This window comes from Dermacentor albipictus, chromosome 1 (genome assembly GCF_038994185.2).
Source record: "Dermacentor albipictus isolate Rhodes 1998 colony chromosome 1, USDA_Dalb.pri_finalv2, whole genome shotgun sequence".
In the NCBI taxonomy this organism is placed as follows: Eukaryota; Metazoa; Arthropoda; class Arachnida; order Ixodida; family Ixodidae; genus Dermacentor; species Dermacentor albipictus.
Window position 1 is genome coordinate 171,327,806 of NC_091821.1, and position 24,698 is coordinate 171,352,503.

General features: G+C 45.5%; 1 protein-coding gene across 3 annotated transcripts in view; it reads left to right on the forward strand.

Moving 5' to 3' along the window:
- Positions 1-18,569, forward strand: part of LOC135905747 (pre-mRNA-splicing factor 38B) — a 52,166-nt gene extending 33,597 nt beyond the window's left edge. For all 3 annotated transcript variants that reach the window (XM_065436764.2, XM_065436766.2, XM_065436765.2), the window contains 3 exons: positions 1,809-2,071; positions 5,418-5,540; positions 18,121-18,569. In XM_065436764.2, the coding sequence (XP_065292836.1) occupies positions 1,809-2,071; positions 5,418-5,540; positions 18,121-18,544 (810 nt within the window). In that variant the 3' untranslated portion in view covers positions 18,545-18,569. The remainder of the gene's footprint in view (positions 1-1,808; positions 2,072-5,417; positions 5,541-18,120) is intronic.
- Positions 18,570-24,698: the final 6,129 nt, after the last annotated feature.

Below are 24,698 nucleotides of genomic sequence, written 5' to 3' on the forward strand. Positions count from 1 at the left end.
ATCTCCGTTTATAGTATGAGCCGATTTTTTTCTGTCACAAAGCATCCCTCGAAGCTCAAAAGATGACACTTTTTTTCTTTTCTGCTCAACATGATTTGAGCACATTTTTCAGCCACATACAAAACATGTGCCTGCTTTCGAAGGCTGCTACATCCTGTGTCTGCGAAGCTTGCACAACGAAGTAACACGTTCAGTAAGCGGTGCACTTCTACAAAACCGTCAACACATTGCACACTGGTGCGCATGGCCGCCGTACTGGGGACCCTGCGCACTCCCGACGACGACAACACCCGAGAGTGGTGGTCAAAATTTTCATCGCATTTTGTGCGCTCCTCTCTCACCGTGTGCACACGGTGCCCATCACACTGCCTCTTCTAGTCACCATATCCATGCATTGCCTACATTTCTGGCTCATCCTTGCTCCCTCATTTGTAAATGCCCGTGGGCTTGCTGTTATTTTAAGAGTGTAAACATCATTATTGCAGTTTTGAATGTGGCTCATTGGGTGGCAAGCGTGTTACCAATACATTTGTGAGCATTTGAAATCAGTGGCTGTCAAATAGCTCTCCAGTGGGGGGAGTCCCATTTAATTGATAAGATGAAGCATTTCCTAGCTAGGCGGTCTCTTTTGATCGCACTAGTATGCAAACTGAATTAGGTGCAATAAAAATTGTGTATTGCTCCTGAGCCGTGCTTCCACGTTGGGATTTTTAAAACTACTTGCTGCTTGAATAACAGCTCACATACTTTTTTCTTCATTAGTGCAGATCAGCAGTACCGTCAAGTTTTTGTCCAAGACAAATTTATGCTGTTTTCCTGTAGATATCCTCAGGTCATGCAAACAAACAAACCAGTTAAGCCAGACGAAGACATTATTTTCTCGCTCTGAATTTGAACTAGTAAGGAGCCGTTTTTGCTGAAAAGGGAAAAAAATTGACATCAACCTGCCTTGCAGCACAAAGCTACAAAGGAAACCCACACGGGTTTCTCAGAAAGAAAGCTTTTCAGTTGAAGAGAAATTTGTCCTGGTGTGATGAACGTATATCTCTGAAGACATAAACAACTGATAGTAGCTGCATTCTTAGTATGTGTACATATACGCTGTGGTATGACGAGAAATGTCTTTATGTCAGGAAACATTGCTTCTTGAGTTCACGGTGCCGAGTCCCTTCAGAAGTCCTAAGTGGTATGTGAAACACATTCTTTACCTTGCATTTTGCAGTCAGAGAACTTCATGCTTAATATGATAAATGATACGCTTAGCATTATTTTCTTGAATGCATCCCTTAATAGTCACAGAATGGGATTAAAGAAATATTCTGAGTCACCACATGGGTGTTTGAACACCCAAAGTTATGATATCACCCAAGTGGCAATTAACACAGGCACAACTTCTCCTGGCATGCTTTTTTTCTTCTAGTTCTTTCTTTTTAGTAGTGTTCTCTTGTGAAGTTTCTCAACCTTGTTTTTGCGGTTTTTCATTTTGAACATCTGTGGTGTCTGGGTGGGATGGCGGGGGGATGTCTGTTGTGTAATGTACAACACAAAGCTTTATTAATCCCTTTGTGCTCATTGAAACAAGCATGAGAAGTTCTCACTGGCACTTATTCCTATTGACAGCAGTTTGTTATGCAGTCTGTTCTGTAAAATGTTGCTGCATAATACTTGGCGAGAGTCACACACCATGCAGCTCGTGCATACGACAACCTTTCTGTTGCTAAATGTTCTGCCTGCTCAGTCTTTGCCTATTCGTTGCTAGCCAGGCTTCAACATTAACGGTGGCGCTTGCTATATGGATCCTGTTGCAGGAACTGGATGTGAAAGCAGGCGGTGGCCAGACGCTGCGCATCGGCGACATGCTGCGCCATATGCTTACCAAGCTGGAGTGGTTTGCCACCTTGTTCCCTCGCATTCCTGTGCCTATCCAGAAAGAGATTGAGCGCAGGCTTTCCTTGCGCCCTCCTGCATTGGCCCCAGCAACTCAAGCTCCAAGCGCTGAGCCAGCAGCCACCATAACAGAAACAGCTGCTGCGAGTGAGAGGGCACTGTCACCGGAACCCAGACGCAGGAGGTATGCAGGGCAAGCTACAAACATGGTTTAAAAAATGACGATAACAAAGGCTGTTGGTTATGAACAATAGGAGCTAATGTGCGGCACTCTTGCTTAGTTACGTTTTGAATTTTTTATCTGCTGAATATGCAGAAGTTGACCTGAAGCACTCTTGACTTCTGTAGCTCTGTTGGAAAGGAGACATTTTACTTTGGCCGTCATATCTCACATCGGAGCTGATCCTGAGTCTGTGGTCTGAACCTTGTGTGGCGCAGCACAGCGTGATAGGATGATTTAGAAGTAGAAGACCAAATGCATCCATTCCAAAGCAACTTTCTGCACTGTAGGCCTTGAGGAATATGTGGTCAAGAGTTCTGCAGAATACGACATGGTCAGGTAAAATCATTGTTAGTAAAAAAACAGGTCACTGACCAAAGTCAAAGCAAAAGGATGTTTCGTGATCTTGTGAATGAGGGGTCCATACGGATCTCGAAAGACCATTTTGTTTTTACTTTGGTCAGCAACGTGCTTCTTTTTTTGACAGGCCTTGGACCAGTAACATAATTTTGTCAGTGTTGTTTACCACTATCAGTGCCATGTCTACATTTTGGTTAGCTGATTAAATTGACAGAAAATTTGTCAGAGATGTCTAAATCAAATTGAGAAAGTTGAAGAAAAAAAAAGAGAATCTTAAAACAAGGGTTGCTTTCATATCCACAGCCATCCTGTGTTGTATCTGATCTTTTCTGATACTGAATAAGTATGTTGCCTAAAAGGATACTTTTGTCAGCACGGATGACAGGAAGACATGCTGAAAGCATGATGGAATAGGAATTGAGTCTGTGATATAGTGTCTCATTTCCTAACACTGGAAGGAGCCACATTAGTATAATCTCATCAATTTTATGGTTTTGTAGATTTGTCATTGGCTTTTTCTCCAAGGGAACCATGAAACCTAATATATATGTATATACATTCAGGATTATCCAGACCAAAATGGCAGTCTCCGATTGGCTCTTACTGTCACGGCATCAAACGCTCCTTGTAATTGGTTTGGTCTGCACATGGGAAGTTTTGTCTGCTTTTGTGTGCAGTATGTGCTCTCTCGTGTTTTAGAGGACCCTATTTTCTCGCTGCCTTTTTTCGACATCTTTCAGTGGCAACACATTGCTTTAGCAGCAGAACATGTCTAAACCATAAAATGAAGATATACTAATCATTTTGAGAAGCCTGTGCTGGCTTCTGAAAATGGGCACTCTTTCCCTGAGGAGCTTCCCACACGTAGTGTTAGCACTGCATGGTCGTGAAACTGTTATGCACAGTACCATTGTAAGTAGGCTTTGCGGCGTTTTTATTTACCTGATGATAACCAGTAAAAACTCCAGAGCCAAGAAGTTTTACGTGGAATAATTATTAAATTACAAAACGGCAAAGAAAATAGCTTTTTTATTTCAGTAGTTAAGCTATTTTGAGTAGTGTGTTCTAGTCATGTCTCCCCTGCTTTGGCTAAATATACTAGTACAAGTTTGGAAAAAGCCAAACGTAGTCGTAGAAAAGCCTCAGAAATGATCATTTGGCTACCTTGCGTTTCACTTTATTTGCTATTTATATACACTGCTGGTAAAAACTGACACTAGTGTGAAATAGGTGAAAGCAGGAGCCAACATTTTGACAAGTGGACTTGTCTTCTTCAAGGTGACATATGCTTTCCTCGCCACAGTATGTATAGGTGGGGATCTTCTAAATGGGAGAGGGCGTAAGGCGGGTGGGTGCGGTAACGAGGAAAGGTGTGTTAATGGCGAGGGTATCAAATTGAGAATAGAGAAATTAAAAGCACATCAAATAGTTATGCACACAAAGTCAAATCTAGCTTCACTTGTACAAGTTCGGATGTGATTTATATGCCTGTGTGTTCTTTCTGTACGAAACCATATATCAGTGAAACAGGACAATCAATAAATGTCAATTTAAATGGACATCGCGCAGACACAGCTAAAAAACTTCCCAGAGCTGTCGCCGAGCATTTCAACCAACCAGGTCATAACTTTCATGAACTTAAACTCTACATCTTAGTCAAATTTCCGTTCTGAACGAGAAAGAAAATACAGAGAATCATACCTTATCCATAAGTTCAGGACATTGCAACCAATAGGCATAAACGTTTCAAAGGGAGCTTTAGAATCTATTCTCTATGCTAAATTTCAAGCCATAGGCAACAGCACTTAGTTTGGTTTTTTAGCTTTTTCTTTTTCTTTTCTTCTCCTTTCCGTTCTTTTTCTTTTATTTATTTATTTATTTATTTATTCCATTTTGGTATATTATTTTATTTATTTATTTATTTATTTTTCATGGGCATCGTTTTCTGTCGCTCCTTCTATTAGCTCTTTCAGAGACACGACAGTCAACGACCACCAGCGAAACGGGTAATAGAGGGCTGCTGTGCATGCCGTTGACACGCTGGCTGAAACACGGGCGTTGACACGTGATTGACAGACGGCCATGTTCCTCGCCTTGTGCACAGCATTCCTTTATTCTCAATTCGACACCCTCGCCACTAGCACACACAAAATGAGTAGAAGAATCGAACACATTGAAGAAAACCAATCTTTATTTCTTATCTTAAATGCATAGTACAAGTCATTGCAGCTGCATTGCATTTGGTTACATGCGAGCATGCTACTTGGTCATGTTCAGCCATTTTCATATCCCCTTTTACTGCAAACTGCAGTTATAAGCTAGGAAACGGGCCAATGTGTTTGTGTTTGTCACGTTTTGGTTAAAGCACACCAAGTAAATAAAAAAAGCTTTTTCACCTGACATGTGAAGCATTGATTGTGATAGCAAATTATTAGACAGTTATACGAAGTAACAGTAGTTTTATCAAGTGCATAAACTGCTGTAAACATTTGCTTACAAACCAACTTAACAAACACGTTGTGACGCGTGCGCAGGCATACACTAACGCATCTCGCACAATGACCGCAGACACTCGTCAGAACGCTGCCATGATGAAGGGTGGCAGCAACGGCGAGCAAATTGACCTTCGTGCTGCCTCTCGCTTTAACGTGAACTAAGTGGCGAGAGTACAGCACACATGAAACCATCAGCCCTAGATGCCCCTAGACTTTGTGCTGATCGATCGCTTTCAAGATAGGGCACTGCCGCTCTCTCTCAGCTGTGCCACATGCAGCCGCCGCCTGAGTAGAATGCCTTCCCTTTCCGTTACACGCTTTGCCAGCACATTCAGAATTAAGTATTGCCATGTTTAATTGATTGTTGAATGCCACGAGATGGAAAAAACTTAGTTCGCGATTTGGTATTTCCATCAAACTCTCAAATTTGTCATATTGTGTTTTATGCACAATAGGAGTCCCCATGCTCGTGAGTCCCCCAGCGGCCGTGAAGTACCAGGAGATTCTAGCTGGGACAGAGAGCGACCGAGGATACGTCGTAGCAGAAGCAGAGAACGCCATTGGGAGAGAAATCGTAGGCAAGTTAATTTTATCACTTTTCATATTTGTAATACAGTCAAACCTCGATATATCGAACACGGATATATCGAATTATTGCATATATCGAACACTTTCTATATCATGTGGAAAATCGCATGCATTTTTAATTTTTTATTTCGAACGGGCCCGGATGTAAAATGGATATATCGAACTCCGCCGCCCCAGACCAGGTGCGCTCTGTTGACAGGAGGTGAACTTTCCCGCAACACACTCGAAGATAGCGGCGGCGCGATGGGCGTTCCCGACTGCTGCGTATGACAGCTCCCACATCGGTTGCGCTGAGGGCGCCATTTGAACGTAGCGGCGTACACACGCGGCGGCTTGGAGCCAGCCACGGCCGGTCTCGAGGGGAGCGCGCACTCCCGTAGAGACCGGCCGTGAGCCAGCCCGGCCGCCTCAATCACGCGCGCCCGCGCCCCCGCCGTGCCCGCGTGATCGAGGCAGCCGTGGAGCCAGTTGGAGTGCTTTGTCGGTGCTGAGCCACACAGCATGTGCATTGAGGACTTCGTTGGCGGTGACGACAGCACCGGAACAGTGGCGGAGTTAACAGACGTGAGATGGCGGCAGAAGTGACTGCTGAGCGGCCAAACGAAGACGCTGCCGAGGCTGATCCAGCAAGCGCTGATGTTGCCCCGCTCCCGACTGCAACTGAGGCTGTAGCTGCTTTGGCCGTTGTACGCCGCTACTGCGGCGCAATAAAAGGCACTGGACCGTCTCTTGTGGACCGTTTGGATTATGTTGAGGACGCCATCATCAAGCACGCGGTTGCCAATATGAAGCAGGCTACGCTGCTTCAGTACTTTCAGCGAACGAAATAAATACTTTGCTTGAAGCTTCATGTGAGTATCTATTGCGCCACGATTGGTTCATTGATTGATTTTATATATCGAATTCTGGCTATATCGAACTATTTTGCGATCACCGCGCTGTTCGATGTCAGTGAAACCTCGTTAAACCGTAGTCGGCCGGAGCTCGGAAAAAGTACGTACTAAACGGCAGTACTGTTTAAGCGAAATAGCATGAGATCGCCCACTTACCTGTCGAAAACGGAACTCAGAGAGAGTGCGATGAAAGGGGAAAAAACATGCAGTATTTATTCACTTCGCGGGACGTAAGTGTTATTTTAATTTGATGTCGCGGCGGCCTAGCACGACGACAGCGGCCTCAAACTTAATGAAGCTGCGTGCCAGCTTCTCAGCCAGCCCCCCTCCTCTCGGCAAACACTCGCACGGCAGATTCCTCGTTGGCGTTACGTATTCTCCGTGAACGCGCGCAGTAGTGCTGCATAAGTCCCGGGGCGCCTTTTTCATTGCCGGGTGCCGGAGTTCGGAAAACTTTTCGTTTGGAATAGTTACGTTATCGCGCCCCTGTTCTCGCGATGATCGCATTGATGAGGCTGACGTAACGCGCAGCTTCTGCCACTGCCGGGCCTGAATAGCCCGTGCTGTCGCTTTCCGTGTCGTCCTCATCACTGTCGCTAGTTGACACTTCGGCAACGATGGTGAAAAGTCGATCCTCGTAGCCGACATATCTCTTCGCGGTCGCAGCAGCGCTGCCGAGCAACTTCGCATTCCAAATGCCACACACTGTAGTCAACAGCAGATCCATGTCGCGGGCCAGCTCCGACTTTTTCGTGTCACGTTCGGTAACACGGACGATGTCTAATTTTTCTTCTATGCTGAGCACCCGGCGTCTTTTTTTATCCTAGCTTCGGCATGACGCGAGTCCTCGCTTGCACGACGCCACAACGCTCTCTGGCACGGCGTCCATGCGGCGTCGAAATGATGTTGATGTTGATGCGGCTTCACGTGCAAACGCACAGGGCGCTTGGAGGCCGTTGTACCGATCTCTGAGGCTTGTTGTTCTGCCGGGCCGCCCGATGGAGACGACGCACCGCTGTGTTTGCGCGACGAAAAGTGGAAACGCTACGTTTTAACCGATGCGTACGCAATAAGCTGGTACGGTTTATGCGGATACAAAATACATTATGTTCAATGGCCGCTGAGTCGGGGAATTGACTTTACTACTTTTAAACCGAAACTACTGTTTAAGCGGGTACGGTTTAACGAGGTTTTACTGTACTTTGCTTGAAGCTTCATGTGAGTATCTATTGCGCCACGATTGGTTCATTGATTGATTTTATATATCAAATTCTGGCTATATCGAACTATTTTGCGATCACCGCGCTGTTCGATATATCGAGGTTCGACTGTAGCATGGAATGTAACTGAAAGCGTGCCTTTTCTCTTTACCAGCCTGAAGCATTTACTCTAGCCTGTTACAGTGAAACCTCGTTATACCGTAGTTGGCTGGAGCTCGGGAAAGGTACGTACTAAACGGTAGTACTGTTTAACCGAATAGCATGAGATCACCCACTTACCTGTCGAAAACGGAACTCAGAGAGAGTGCAATGAAAGGGGAAAAAACGTGCAGTATTTATTCACTTCGCGCGACAAAAGCGTTATTTTCGTTTGATGCCGCGGCGGCCTAGCACGACGACGACAGCGGCCTCAAGCTTACTGAAGCTGCGTGCCAGCTTTTCAGCCAGCCCCCTCTTCTCGGCAAACACTCGCATGGCAGATTCCTCGGCGTTATGTATTCACCATGCACGTGCGCAATAGTGCTGCAGAAGTCCCAGGAGCGCCTTTTTCATTGCCGGGTGCCGGAGTTTGGAATAATTTTCATTTGGAATTGAGTTACGTTATCGCGCCCCTATTGTCGTCGCAACGATTGCATTCATGAGGCTGACGTAACGCGCAGCTTATGCCACTGTCGGGCCTGAATCGCCCGTGCTATTGCTTTCCATGTCGTCCTCGTCACTGTCGCTAGTCCACACTTTGGCAACAACACAGGCAACGATGGCGAAAAGTCGAACAACTTCTTCGCATTCCAAATGCCACACACTGTAGTCAACAGCAGATCCCTGTTGCGTGTCAGCACCGACTTCTTCGTGTTACGTTCGATAGCATGGACGATGTCTAATTTTTCTTCTATGCTGAGCACCCGGCGTCTTTTCTATCCAAGCTTCAGAACGACGCTAGTCCTCGCTTGCACGACGCCATATCGCTTTCTGGCACCGCGTCGAAATGATGTTGATGTGGCTTCACGTGCAAACGCACAGGGCGCTTGGAGGCCGTTGTTCCGATCTCTGAGGCGTGTTGTTCTGCCGGGCCGCACGATGGAAACGGCGCAGCGCCGTGTTTGCGCGACGAAAAGTTGAAACGCTACGTTTTAACCGATGCGTACGCAATAAGCTGGTACAGTTTATGCGGATACGAAACACATTATGTTCAATGGCCGCTGAGTCGGGGATTTGACTTTACTACTTTTAAAACGAAACTACTGTTTAAGCGGGTACGGTTTAACGAGGTTTTACTGTACAGGGATCTTCACAGTTTTGTACATGTTCTTTTAAGTCGGTAGGGTATCCCCTTGTGATCATATAGGTACAAATTGAGGTGTTCTGTGTAAAGCGTGTAATTTATTATTCAGCTTTGAACATCTGAATTGCTACAGGTTGCAGAAGTGCCACTCCCCGCATTTTCAGCCACCTCTATCTGTTCTAAGTATTATGGGTGAAGGATGTCACTTGGACAAGCAGTCTGATTGGTTTGCTGCATGAAATCGGGAATGCTTGCAGCATGCTGCTTCATTGATTGTACATTAGCAGATGCATAGATAGAAATTTGTGGATATGTAAAACTAGACACACAAATGTTATAATGTACACATATCTTCAAACCGAGGGGTGCACTTCCACCTGAGAATGTAGACCATCTGATACAGCTGTTGTCTGTATATGTGTGCATTTGTGCACACAAGTGAGGGTTCGCACGGGTCCTTGAAAACCTTGAAAACCCTTGAATTTGAAAATGTGATTTTCAAGGCCTTGAAAACCTTGAAATATTTAGTGGTGCCTGAAAAACCCTTGAATTCCATGATGATAGTCATTGGCGCCGTTCAGCGATTGCCCGTTGATCAACTGGCCTCATTGAAAGTGAGGGTTGCCTCCTGATCCAAGCCAAGAAAATCCAGTCCGGTTTGGGCGTTCGTCCTCCGTGTTGTCATATTGTCGGGCTGTGTTTTTTTGTTCGCTACAGTCGCGCACTTTTTATAGTTGCCATCCTCATACCGTTTGTTCATCGCCTCCCGTTGGCTTATTCCGACCACGTGTATTTCGGCACGCACTGGACGTGGACGTAATTGTGTGTGCGCGCAATGCCCGGGAAGTGCAATTTCCAGCGATCGTGGCTTAGCTATGACGAGTACAAAGAATGGATTGCATATTTGGAGGCGCAGAAGAAGGAGCAACTTGAAGAAGCAAAGGAGTCAAAGCCTTGTTGAGGAAGAAATTGATACGGTAAAGCGAAAGAAAGCAAGACTTGAAGCAACCGTTGCTGATCTGACAGCTTCAGCAGACAACTTGGCTGAGAAAGCAGAAGAGACAGGCGACGTCGTGCACATTGTGAAGTCAAATTGCCTTAGGAAAACGGCAAAAAGCAAGACGGAAGAACTTCTAAACATCAAGCAAGAAATAATCAGAAAGCTTCATGAGCTTTCATGAACGCTTGTTACGACCTGTCTTAGTTTAGTATTAAACTAGTCTAGTCTGTAAGTGCGTCTTTTCCTTAGTGTTCAATAAATTTGGTGCTGCGTGTTTTAAAAAAGTTGTTTTACTATAAAGGGTACTAAATTGAGTATTGAAATGAGTCCTTGAAAAAAACTTTTGGGGGCCTTGAAAGTCCGTAAAAACCCTTGAATTTGTGCCTTCAAAGCCTGTACAAACCCTGGTAAAAGAGTTCCTTTGGAAAAGCTGAGCTTTGAAGCTGGGCTTTGTGAGGCCGCACAAAGGAAGGCGAGGGGTCAGGAAGAATGCAACAAAAATTAACGATAGTACAGTGACGATGGCAACCAATGGGATGCAGAGATGTTTACACCTCAACATAGTTGCAGTGATGTCTTCATTGGAAGCGTTAACATGAATGATACTAGCACTCATCTTCTTTCCCTGCAGGTCTGTTTAGGCAGTAATTTTGTCAACCACCCTATCTAATTTACTGATTGTTTTACTTTTAAAATTCTGTGGTTTTCTCAAAATGTGTCAATGGCCATTTACCACTATGTTGCATAGCCCGTCAGTGTAACTCAGTGGCAATGGTGTTGCATTACTGAGCATATGGTCGGGGGTTTGATTCCCGACTGCATTCCGATGGAGGCACAGTGTGAGAATGCTCGTGTACCATTTTTAGGGTGCTCCTTAAAAAGCTCCAGGTAGTCAAAATTAAACTGGAGCCATCAGTTAGTGTCCTTCATAACCCACTGTGCAGTTTTTGGATGTTAAAATAAGAAAGTTGTATAATAGCATTAATGTTTGTTTTTCTTTTCTGCAACAGCAGTAATGAATATAAAAAATGCATAGGCTACCATATAGACTCATATAAGGGGCGCACCCTCAACTTGGCAGCTCAAAATTTGGGGAACAAAATTTCCTACGGAGAAGCAATCACATTTGCTGCCCCAATGCTGCGCATGTGCATTGGCAAATTTGCGTGCGCTGTGTACTTCTGTATGCCACTATTAGGTCGCGAGAGCCCTGGTGTGTGCACAAGTCGCGAGCTGGGCCGGCACCATTTCGACCAAAAGGTTCGGTCCTGTGTAATGGTCGCACCTCATCAAAATTGTAAAAAAAAAAAGAAAGTGTGGCCCTTACATGAGTCTGCGGTACTTTCTGTAGTACAGCCAAGCCACACGACCTCTGTACAGATCCAGATCAACCATGGCAATTTAAGCAATTTCGTAAATGGATTGCATATAAAGCCGCAATTCATTTTTCTCTACAACGAACAGTCAGTTTCAATCAAGCACATTAAAGGGGCCCTGCAACACTTTTTATCGAAGTCAAGAAATGCATTTAAAGTTACAATAAACTACAGTCGATCCCGGATATATCAAACCCAGATATATCGAACAGTTGAAAAATCCCCTTGGGAATACCATGCAAAAGTATAGCTCTATTTTTCGCGTATATAGAACTTCCGTGCACCGGCACATCGATGTATCGAACTCCGTGCTGAGCTGCACCCCGGCTAGTGTGCTTCTCCCACCATACCCCACCCCTGGAAGTGCGCTTCTCCTTACGAAGCTCTCGCAATGTTCCTGCGATCTCATGTGCACCGCCCCACACTCTGAGAAAGGGGCGTGGGGGTAAAATTCATGTGACGAGGAGCACTTGGAGTGCGATTGGGTGTGAAAGGGAAGCGGGAGGGAGAAACCACGCTGACTGCAGGCGCCCATTTCCTGTGTTTTGGTTGGCTGACACCACTGGCACAGTGAGACGAACAAGGTCAGTGCACCTTGGGCTTGTGGTAGTGCGGAGACGCGGAGCGGTGCGTCTTTCGATTCACTTTCTTCCTTTTATTCACGAGGCCAATGCGAAGGCTTGAGACTCGTGTGGTGCAGTGCGTTTTTCTTTCCACTTTTGGCACGTGTTCCGGAGCCATGGTCACGAGAAAACGCAAGAATTTGGATTTTTCAGCAAAGGGGGACATCATTCCACGGGTGGAAGCTGGCGAGAAAAAGTCGTCGGTCGCCGGGGCGTTTTCACGAGCTCTTAGCGTTCCCAGGCGGCGTTACAGCACATGATTTCGTCAGCTGTAGCGGATCACGCTGATGCGGAGATTGTGGCTGACATCATGGGTGACGAGGACGCAGACTCGAGCAGCGGCAAAGGTTCCGACAAAGAGGACCAACCACCATGCACTGCAGCTGAACTTGCATCAGCTTTGAGTGTCATTCGCCGCTGTTGTGGCATAGTGGAAGGAGCTGGCCTTTCTCATTTGGACACTGTCAACAAGCTTGAGGACAGCTTAATGAACTTGATGGTGCAGAAGAAAAAGTCAGCAAAGGTCAGATTTTTTTCTTCCGAAATAAAGTGCTCTGGTCATCGCACTGTGTTTTTGTTTTTTTACGTGCCATAGAGGCACAGATCGGTACGTTCCCGTTAGTCTCGACATCGGGAAACTGCCTTGAGATCTGTGGAGTTGTTAGAGAAGCTTTTGACGTGCATATTTTATATTTCGAATTATCGATATATCGAACTATTTCGCGATCCCCTTCGAGTTCTATAGATCCGGGATCGACTGTATTTCCAAAATCCTTTGCCGCAAAAAGTCTTCAATGCCTTGCACTGCGAAGGCCACGGCGGAGCGAGTGTGCTTACAACACTACATCTACTGAAAATCACCGTGGTGCGCAGTTCAAATTTGATTTTAGATGTTCGTGTAGGTGCCACTACAGTTGCCGACTGATTTTTCGGACTCCAAAAATTCGGACATGCTCGATTATTCGGTCTGCTTCGCGGCACCGCCGTTCTCCCCATCGACCATAATGTATAACAACTTCCGAAAGTTCGGACACCTTGCAGCCTCTCGTCTGATTTTTTGGACACTCCTTGAGCCAACTCGATCGAGAAGCACCATGCACCAACTGACCGGTGCATGGTTCGACTTGCTGAACGCCATTTTTGTTTTGAATGGAGCCTCCTTGCTGCCCCACGAAGTGGCGCTACTGCAAATCCCCGCTCATCATCATCGTTTCAGCCTGGTTCGATAGAGTGGCTACAGCAGTTCCAGTCTCAGCATAGTAAGACATATCAAGACAATCCAGCAGCTGATTTGTTTCTTCGCGCACGGCACTGCGAGTAGGCCACGTTTTTCGTTTGTGCGACTGGTGTCGGCGTGACGGTGTGGTGGTGCTTGGTTTGTGTGCTGTGTCGAGGTTGCGGTGATCCAACGCGGCATACGGAAACATCGGGTCAAGTGTCTAATGGCGCCGACAGTGCCCGCGCAGACAGCGCTGGGGAATGCCGGCAAGTGGGTTCCAGGAGGCCTGGGATTTGTCGCCTTCCAATGTGCTCCCTACTGACGTCAAAAATGTTCTGCCGAGACAAGCGCAGTGGTTGCATTGCGATTCCGGACGCCGTCTCATTTAACAGTTTCACAGGTGTTGACACTGCTGTACTGACATGTGCAGAACTCGACAACGGCAAGATCATTCGTCAGGTTTCTGCTGCACTGCTGGACGATGACTCCGAGTTGGAAGATGACTGACGCACCATGTGCTACGCTGCCGTCGCATGCGAAGCGTGTGCAAGCAGTGACTGTGCTTTCACCCGCCTATAGTGACCGTACGACCCTCTCAGAGATTCAGGTTCATCTGATTGCACGTAAACGGAACAGCGTGCAACAGCGGATTCACGATTTCTTCAAGCCTACTGCCGAGCCCGAATAAGTGCGTGAAAATAACGGATTTCATTTTTTTTTTTCTTAATCTGCTTTTTCGGGCACCTGTTTATTCGGACATTTCCGCAGTCCCCATGAGGTCCCAATAAACGGCCGGCGACTGTACTTCTGATTTGGCACCTACGACATGCCAAGCGTATCTAAACACAGTTGTCCTCAGCGAGCCGCAATGTGCTCAGCCGCTGAACTCGTGGCACCCCGCGGCGGCTGCAATATCTACGCTACTTAGCAGACCCCAGCTACATGCAAGTGCCTATGCGCAGCGTTTGCTTTGTGCACGACAGGACTTGAGTGCTCATATGCTCGATTCTCGCTACGTAGCAGACCCCAGCTACATGCACGTGCCTATGCGCAGCGTTTGCTTTGTGCACGACAGGACTTGAGTGCTCATATGCTCGATTCTCTCTACATAACAGACTCCAGCTACATGCAAGTGCCTATGCGCAGCGTTTGCTTTGTGCACGACAGGACTTGAGTGCTCATATGCTCGATTCTCTCTACGTAGCAGACCCCAGCTACATGCAAGTGCTTATGCGCAGCGTTTGCTTTGTGCACGACAGGACTTGAGTGCTCATATGCTCGATTCTCGCTACGTAGCAGACCCCAGCTACATGCACGTGCCTATGCGCAGCGTTTGCTTTGTGCATGACACGACTTGAGTGCTCATATGCTTGATTCTCGCCGTGCTACATGCTGCAGACTGGCTTTGTCCTGCACCACCTTGACCGATGGATAGTAGCCACATACAATTTGTGCATATTGAAGCACTATCACGCTCAATATGAATCAAAGTCTGCCAAGGCGTCTAACCAGGAGCTGCCAGGAGTAAGCTTGCGTGGGGTCTCACTTAATGTTTCACGGGGTTCAAGGCTAGTTAAGTGTTCAAAACTAGTTTCAATTAGTGAGACCCAGACACCAATAAGCAGGGTGGCCAAAGTTTAATTCTTACATGTCCTACATGTGCGGTCAAGGCTGAGTATGAGCAGACGATAGTCGACTTCTTCCGGAAGTAGGTACGAGGGTGAATCAGAAAGTCTGCCCCTATTTTTTATTAGCCAAAATAAGGTACATACATCTAATTACAGATATACGTACTGTTCTACGTACCATACACTATTTTTCTACGTAGTCCTCACTCCGGTTCGGGCATTTGTCTTGTCGCAGCACTAAATCTGAAATGACCTTGTGGTAGAATTTGTCCAGCTGATTGTGGAACCACTGTTGGACTGCCATCTTGCATGAATCGCAGGCCAGGAACTTTTTCAGTGGACTGAAAATGTGTAAATCACTAGGGGCGAGGTCTGGACTGTATGGTGGGTGGTCGACTCTCCCAATTAAACGACCAGAGCTTGTCAGCAGTTCTGATTGCCACATGTGGCCTCACAATGTCGGGAAGCACAATTGCCGTCTTCACCAAGTGATAACAGCGCTGTGTCGCAGAGCTACCGGCAGATAAGGCCGAGCCGGTCCATGATACGTCCACCACTGAGAATTGATATGTTGACTTTGCATTTACAGCTGTAATTTGGCTAAAAAAAAAATAGATAGGGGCAAAGACTTGCTTATTCGCCCTCGTAATTCTTAGCGAAATTCAAAAGCAGATTTTCGCTTACTTTAGCCTGGTAGTTAAACTGCATCAATAAATACACACAGTAACTGTAGGAAGAAGTGCACTGATCCAAACACCCTTCTTGATTGGTGTCTGCTATTGGCTAATAGCAGCCATTTATCAGAATCTGCTATAAAGTGTCCATGAAAAAGTGAGGAGCAGGCTTCTGTTGAGTAATAAAAAAGTGAATTCGTACTCCGCTTGCGATCCGCACATGCTGCGCATGACTGCAAATTTGGCTGAGATTTTCACAGCCAGGTGGTCCAGGACCCCTTTACTATGTCCTCTGCCTCAGGCACAAACATCCATATTTGCTGCTCCAATTCGCATTTCATTTGTCTGCCATATTAGGTGCTTCCATAGGTAGAATACTTGTTATGTACAGTCCTATCACAGCAACTTTCAAGTTTTTTTGCAGCAGCAGTTAAAAGCTAAGAAACAAGCCTGCAAGGTAAAGTCATTCTTATGCACACCCTATTGTAACATGCACCTGATTTCCGTGATGGGGGGGACTTCGAACCTCGATTCCAATGTGTACACGATTTCTGTCACTGAAAGAAAAGAAGTCTGAAGAATTTTATATTTTCAGTAGTGGATAACCTCTTTGTTTGGCCTGTACTTCGTTCACTGCTGCTCTCGGGAAGCTCCCTTTCACTTTTGGACCGCAGCATCTCATCTTCAGTGTCGTCCATCACATTTGAAATGCCACATTTTTTCAAAGGCTTTACGACCATAGCTGATGGAATCCCAATCCAAACTTCCACCACCCACCTTATCAGTTCCTTGATCGACACGCGCTTCAGCCTATTGCTGGCTGTAAATGTGTGGCATCCATTCATCAGGCACTCACTATAAAGTGCTCGAATGCAGTCCTTGACATGCTTGTTTATACACATGTTTAGTAGCTGCAGCTGGGAAGTCATCCCACCCAGTACTACCACCAGGTCTGTGTGTCCAGCTGCAAGCTTGTGCTTGACAAGCTGGTCCAGGTGGCACTGACGGGCATCAAACATTGAGCAGAGCCCTAAACTACCACTGGGCCTCTTGTGCCACACACAGTCCATACAGTCAAGGACGAGGTCAGTGTCCATCTAACCTTTCCCGTTGGCACGCACTCCAACACCTCGGGGAAAGCTCGCAGCCTTTGGGAGAGCCTTGCACTTAAAAACAAGAAAGGACACCAACTTGTGGCTATCTGCTGTATAGTAGCATTGCCATTACTCGTATCTTTTCGTGGCCGAACGAAAAAGCAGGCAAACTTGTTTGGCCTTAGTCGTCTCCACTGTTGTGTTTACAGGCATATCAAAACACACCGGAGTCTGGTCAGCATTGGCGATCTGGCTGAGTTGATACGCATTGCTGTGTCACAACGATAAACCATACCAGTGAAAACAGCTTCTCTTCACTTTCCTGCGACCACTTCTAGCACATGCCAGTCTACCTTCGCAAAGAAAATTTTTTTCGCTTCATAAATCTGCTAATCCAGTTACTGCTTGCTTTAAACTAGCTTCTCGAAAGGCCTCGACGCCTGTCAAGTTCAAGGGTCTTTACCTTCAGTGCCTCCGTGGTCACGAGCGTGTGGTCCACTCGGAGCTTCTTGAAAAAGTCGGCCAGCTCGTCTTCAAGGTCCGGGAACCTCCCGGTTCACGGACTGTGGTGGCCTCTACTTGATGGTCTTACTGTCAAAAATGGACTTCTTCAGTTTTCGCCAGTCATGAATGCAAGTCTCTGGTATGCCAAAATCGTGTGCTGCAGCTTTGTTCTTCTTTTTGGGGGGGTCTCCTCCACGTGTAGGATCGCTTTCTGCTTAAAGCCATTCTCATGGCGGAAATGACGACTCTTCATGGTCACTGCATCCATTTCCCCGGAAATTATCGAGCATGATTAGTCTGCAAAGTGAATATATGAGTAGATCACACTGATACAGCTCACTGTAACAAAGGTAGCACTCCAACCAATTAAACATGGCTGGTACGGCGCCGGAAAAATAACAAGGAAATATGCTACCATGGTTGCCATCAAAGAGTAAACTGCCACTGCCTTGTAATGGCGATGGAAAGTTGTGGGGTAGGTTTCGGTTTGTACTCCATTCTAACAAGCATGCGCTTTTTTTTTCTTTTCTTTATTAGGTCCTCAAAGGCCCAATTTAAGGGGTATTGCATGAGGGGTGGGCGGCGAGTACGGCAGTTATGCCGTACTCTTTTTTTTTTTGCACTTCTTTTTCTAGAAAAAAGGTGCATGTTACAATTTGGTAAGTACAGTACTATGTAGTGAAGCCAGATGAATTACAGAGGTTGGTTAAATGTGCATAGGGCTGTGCCAAGGCTTATGAGGCTCATGATGCTTGGATAATCTCTCCAGCTGTGAAATGCTGCATTTAGACAAACAAGTGCTGCACTGTATATTTTTTGCAAGCATTTTACCAAGTCCAGCAAAGGGTAGTTGTAGGAAGTGTTGCAGTAGGCAGGTATACATCTCGTAAAGTGTGCCACATGTATCATGTGCATTCTGTTTACAGATGCCTCAACCCTTTGAGTTTGCCATGTGCCTCAATTGCAAATCAGATTCACTAGAAGGTGCTTAGTTAGCATTCTTTTTAAAATGTGTGTATGGGGAGTGTTAACTTTCACTTGTTTTAATATTTTTTAGGAGCCGAAGCCCACGGGATGCGCGGCCACACCACAGTCATGACAAGCAACGTGATGAGAGAGGACGTGAAGAATGGCCACGTGAGGAAAGGGCTCGTGATGAAAGGTCCAGGGATGAAAGGTCTCGTGAGGACAAACCACGTGAGGACAGATCCCGCGAGGATAGACCACGTGACGACAAGTCACGCGAAGAAAGATCACGAGATGATGGGTCACGCAATGACAGGCCACATGAAGACAGGGCTCGAGATGAAAAATCTCGGGAATTGGATCGCCGTAAAGAAAGCACAAGTCATCGTCACCGATCCAGCCCTGAACGCAGCAGGCATAATGATCGCCCTCGAGAACATACCTCACACGATCACCGAACATCATCACGGAAAGAACGTTCCTACTCACCCATGACTAAGAATCACCACAGATAAATATCTGTTTTTCTCTTTGCCCTCACTTTTGTTTCTTCACTGTGGCACTTTGGCTACCTGGAGGTCTTTGGCTCTTGCATACTTCAATTTTCTTATAAACTTTCATAAGCAAAATAACTATTGCAAAAACAGTCGCCGACCGTTTATTTGGACCTCACAGGGAACACGAAAATGTCCGAATAAACGGGTGTTTGAAAAAACAGATTCAGAAAAGAAAAAGAAATTATTTATTTCCACACACTTATTCGGGCTCGGCAGTAGGCTTGAAGAAATCGTGAATGCACTGTTGCACGCTGTTCCGTTTACGTGCAATCAGGTCAGCCTGAATCTCGGAGAGGGTCGTGCAGTCACTATAGGCGGGCTGAAAGCACAGTCACTGCTTGTACAAGCTCCGCGTGCGACTGCAGCGGCACATGGTGCGTCATCTTCCAACTCGGAGTCATCGTCTGGCGGGGCAGACGATGACGATAACGCCATCTCGTCGTCGTCAAGTTCTGCACATGTCAGTATAGCACTGTCAGCATCTGTGGAACTGTCAAATGAGACGGTGTCCGGAATCGCAATGCCACTACTGCGCAGATGTCTCTGCGAAGCATCTCTGCCTTCTGCTTCAGAAGGTCTCCAGACACAGGAATCCGCTTGGCGACCGTGGCACACAACCACATGTGGAGGGCTTCTTCGAGCTTCGGGTGGCTGTCGTTTCTAAAATTTTTCCTTTCCAAGCTGGAGGAAGACATTTAGTTGCTTCGTCGAGAATCTAGTTGCTTCGCCGAGAATCTTCGTCTCGTTTCGCATGTAATCCGAGACCGTCTGCTTCAAAATATTAAATTCTCAGGCAACTCCACTTTGAGACCGGCCGCTCTGGACTTGCTGCACAAGGGCGATCTTTTCTGCCATTGACATTGTGGTATATTTAGTACCACGCTTGTCGGCATTCCCCAGCGCAATCTGCGCGGACACTGTCGGCGCCATTAGACACTTAATGCGTTGGATCTCTGCAACCTCGACACAGCACACAAAGCGAACCCCACCGCACCGTCACGCCGACACCAGGTGCACAAACTAAAAACGTGGCTTACTTGCAGCGTCGTGTATGAAGAAACAAACAAATCAGCTGCTGGATTGCCTTGACATGGCTTACTAAGCTGAGACTGGAACTACTGTAGCCACTCTACCGGACCAGGCTGAACTGATGATGAGCAGGGATTTGCTGTAACGCCACCTCGTGGGGCAGCAAGGAGGCTCAGTTAAAAAAAAAAATGACATTCAGCAAGTTGAACCATGCACCGGTCAGAGTCAGTGGGGGAAAGTGCCATCGATCGAGTTGGCTCAAGGAGTGTCAAAAAATCAAATGAGAGGTTGCAAGGTGTCCAAACTTTTGGCAGTTGTTGTACATTATGGTCTGTGGGGAGAATGGCAGTGCCGCGAAGCAGTCCGAATAATCGAGTATGTCCAAATTTCTGGAGTCCGAAAAATCGGTCGGCGACTGTATGTTGTAAAGGTTTAAGCTAACCCAGTCGAACTTATTGTTTTATGTGACATGTCATGGAAGTGAACAAAGATAGGGGAATGTTTGTAACTGTGAACTTGTGCGGGGACATGTAACTTCAGCATCCACCAAAAAGTATGATCTACTTTGCCATCATGATGCACCATTTTTTTCCATACACTGCAAGGCTGATAAATACTTGTGAGACCATGCAACTGCTTGTGCTCTTCGCAAGAAGATTTCAGCCATATATTTTTGCCTCGTGATAAATTGTTAAGCATGTTCATCACAACTACTGATGCTCATAAACAGTATGTACAGTTTGGTGGATGTAATATTGTATGTATGGCAGGTTGTTGTAAGTAGTAAATGTGTAAAAATAATCAATTCTGCTAGACATCACATCTCATTTCACTTGTGGCAGTTTCATTGAAATCACCAGATGTATAGAAGTCACATCCATTTATGCTAGAGTTTTGTACCCCTGATATTTGTTCTGCTTTTCAGTGGTTAGATCCAAAATTTTGTTCTATGCATGATAAGACTTATGGTTTCCTTTCTCCTAAATTTATTTTTAGATTTGTTACATCTGTTTTTTTAGGGAGAGGTCACAGACCTGGCTATGTTTGCATACATGATGATCATTGACATAAAAAAGAAGTATTTCCTTTCCTGGTGTTTTAGTCAAGCCTTGTATTTTTCTTCCTGCCTCACTCTTCTTTCCCATACATTAGGAAAAGGTACACATGTTTTCAAGAATAACATTATACAAAAGTGAAAGTATTCAGGCTTTTTCCAGAATGCTATGTATCTGGAAAGTATCTGGATGAAAAAAAAAAAGCTCAGCTTTACTTATCTGTAGTGAGTGTAATATGTAACAGTTGACTTCCCTAGTTTAGGTTGCAGCAAAATTTCACTTTGGCTTACTTGGTAATGAGTGCTAGTGGTAGTATATACTCCCAAAGCAATCTTTGCAAAGCTGCAGGGCTGGTAATAGTCTGATTTTCTTATCAGCAGCATTTGAGCTATTGGCTACCGAATAATATGCCTGCCACAGGGCCCTCTGTCCTGATTATTTTTGCTTTACAGGTGCTAATCAAAGTTTCATAAAATACTAAATATTAAAAATATTTTTCAAAAAATCTAATCGTTAATCTCATGGACAAGTAGTGTTATCAACATTTTTTAATCAAGTATAGCATATATTGCCCATCGCACATCTATACGTAAGTATGCATAAATTATTAAAGCAACCATACCTCCAACCAGCGAATCTCGGGCTTTCGCAATGTGGCCTCTGTTGTTGGACCCCACGGTCTGCCGTTTTTGGTAACTAGTGGGTTAACTTTCCCTACCGAGGACAAGCCAGGCTACTCGTCAAAATTTGTACCACTTCTACTGAGGACAGGCTGCGCTTGTCCTTACGAAAACCTAAAAGCACGGGCTCGGCTTCACTGTGCATAAGTCAGTTCAGGCATAAGTAATAGGGGCGTTCATGACGGTGATACTACTGCTCTTTTTTAGTGCAAAGGATGCACCTCGGCTAACCTTAGAGTATTGAAGCTCTGAAGTGAAGTTTTTGCTGGGGTTAAAGAAACTTGCTGTTTCTTTTTTCTTTCAATTTTTAGGTATATTAAGGCCCTGTTTGAAACAGATAATCAGCAGTATTTTTGTCTATTTCATTGCCTTAATGTTTGTTTCATGAAATAAAGACGATTAGGTCGTTTGGGTAGTTTTTGCTGAGAATACTCAATAGTGAAAGGGTTAAATAGCACTTAAACCGATGACACGTGCACCAAGTTCCAGCACATCGCCTGCAAGATATTTAATGTGCCGTGGCAGTGCCTAATCCCAGAGGTCATGCCAAGGAACTGCACAATCCCGAGTTTTTTTCCCGTTTCGATATCAAAAACATATTTTTGCTAGCCCATTGTGATGCATCCACTTGTATTTGTAATGTGATATTTTGCATGGAGGCTGTTTTTATATCAGCGCTATCCGAAACTAGGCTTTTTACGTGGTCCACAATTTCATTGTGGTTGGCCTTATTCGGGGCGAGGACTTAACAGAGTCGCCATCTGCCGGAAACGCCTCCCTTGCGTAGTAGGAGGGATAACGCGGCGCGCTGCTCATAGGTTTGGCTTACGGCGCTCAATAAAAACACCACCTGGTGAGTTCTGTAATTTAGACTTCCAGCGCAAACACCTAGGACGAACCACAAAATGAAGATATGACACACACTGGCGCTGACTAACACCTTCTTTATTTCTTCGTCGTCGATGCATATGTAAACTCTAGGCCACACAACCGCCCAGGCACACAGATTGCATTACTGAGATCTGCCAAATTATCGCATACGCAAACATAGGAATTCAAATTCTGATGAATTCAGATGGGTGCAAAAACAAATGATGTGTCAGTAATGCAATTATCGCCTTGTCTTTTTATGTGGTAGGCCTCTAAGGCAAGCCGCGCATGCTCATTATTGCTTTTGCCGAGAATCAACGTCCGATCAAGTCGCGCCTCACAATTTCTGCAAGAGTTAATGTGCACAAAAAGGTGCGCTCTTCTTTCTACATTTTTGTTTACTTTTTGCACATGTTCCCTGAGTCGCTCATAGATGCAACACCCTGTCTGGCCAGCGTACGTCTTACCACATGAGAGTGGAATGGCATAAACCACGCCAACAGCGCACAACACATACAAGGCACCATGCCGCATTTGGCATCCTCCTCTGCTCTCTCCGCAGGTGCGGGAGCATAGCTGTGAAAGCTTGTTAGGCGCAGAAAACGCCAAACGAACACTATGTCTGCAAGCAACTTCCTTGAGTTGATGGGTGTCCTTATGTATATAAGGGACCACCGCAGGCCTTCACATTTCACGTTCGGCGGCCAGCCTTTTTGTGGTTTTTCTTCTCTGAATCAGAGCTTCAACCACGGCAGTCAAGAGCGTCATAGGGAACCCAGCTGCGAGAAGTCGACTGATCTGAGTATCAAAACTTTCTTGCATCTTGTGCACACACGAACTCTTAAGAGCCAATTCCATACATGACGATGCAATGCCTCTTTTCATAATCTTTAAGTGCACAGACTTAAAAGGACAAAAGTTCCTTTTTCGCACAGGGTTGATATGCCCAACACACATGGCATTCACAGAACTCAAGCTTCAGTTCCAAGAACTACAATACATTGTTTTGTGGACTCTCGTGTGTAAACACAAGACCGTGTCCGTGTGCCTTAAGATCATCTAAAGCCTTATTGATCATATCCTGATTGCATGCTAAAACTGGTGCAGCGCAACATAGAAAGGAAGAAACAAGCCTGGTAGGACGAGTCAAGCAATAAAAATACCAAAAAATAGACATATCTAAAGGCTTTTAAAACTTTCTGCTCAATAAAAGCGTGGTCTAAAGAATCGTCCACACTAGACAAAAAAATATCAACAAGAACGGGAGCAACACATGACCCAATACAAATACCATGCCGTTGTAAATACGGCTGGTCATTAAGAACAATAAAAGTAACTCGAAGGTAATATTCTAAAAGACTTAAACAATTCCCTACTGAAAATCCGGCATAATTCTGGAACGAGATTGCACCACTATGCACAATATATTCATGTACCGAAGACGAGTTCACACTGGAACTGAGTAAAATAAATCTTCAACATCAACAGAAAAACCATAACCTACATCCTTATTCCCAAGCAAGAACAGCACCATGTCATTTGAGTTCTTTGTTCGGAAAGGGTCGTTCGCTGTTAGTAACTTTAAATTCTTTTGTAGGAATTGGCTCACATTCTTTTGCCAACAACCAGATTCACTAATAATGGTCCTGAATAGAGAATCTGGGTTGTGGGTTTTAGCCTTAAAAAATACCGATAGGCATCTGCCTCTACTGTTCTCTATGCTTTTTGCAAGCGGTATCGGTTCGTTTTTTACAAAAGTCAATAAACTTTGTTTTTACCCTAACTGCACTTTTCTTAATAGGAACAAAGTTTTTTAGCACAGCCTGCAACGCTTTCTCGGTGAAGATGCCCTTCTCGACGACAACAAACAATCCTTTATCTGCTTCCAAAAGACAGAGGTTATCTTTTGGAAAAGACAACGTTCGTCGAACACTGACGTCAGAACAGCGTGAAGGACCTTTAGGCACTACCTTATCCAAACGCTCGACACCTTCGTGTCGTGCGCTGTCGGCGTGGTTTATGCCATTCCACTCTCGTGGTAAGACGTACGTTGGCCAGACAGGGCGTTGGGTCAATGAGCGACTCGGGGAACATGCGCAAAAAGTAAACAAAAATGTAGAGCGCACCTTGTAGCGCATACAAAACACTTGCGGCAATTGTGAGGCGTGACTTGATCGGACGTTGATTCTTGGCAAAAGCTAGAATGAGCATGCGCGGCTTGCCTTCTAGGCCTACCACATAAACAGACAGGGCGATAATTGCACTAGTGATATATCTTTGTCCCTGCACCCATCTGAATTTGAATTCCTATGTTTGCGTATGCGAGAATTTGGCAGATCTCAGTAATGTAAACTGTGCGCCTGCGCGGTTGTGTGGCCTAGAGTTTATGTATGCATCTACGACGAGGAAATACGTTGTTAGCGCCAGTGCGTGTCGTATCTTCCTTTTGTGGTTCGTCTTGGGCGTTTGCGCTGGAAG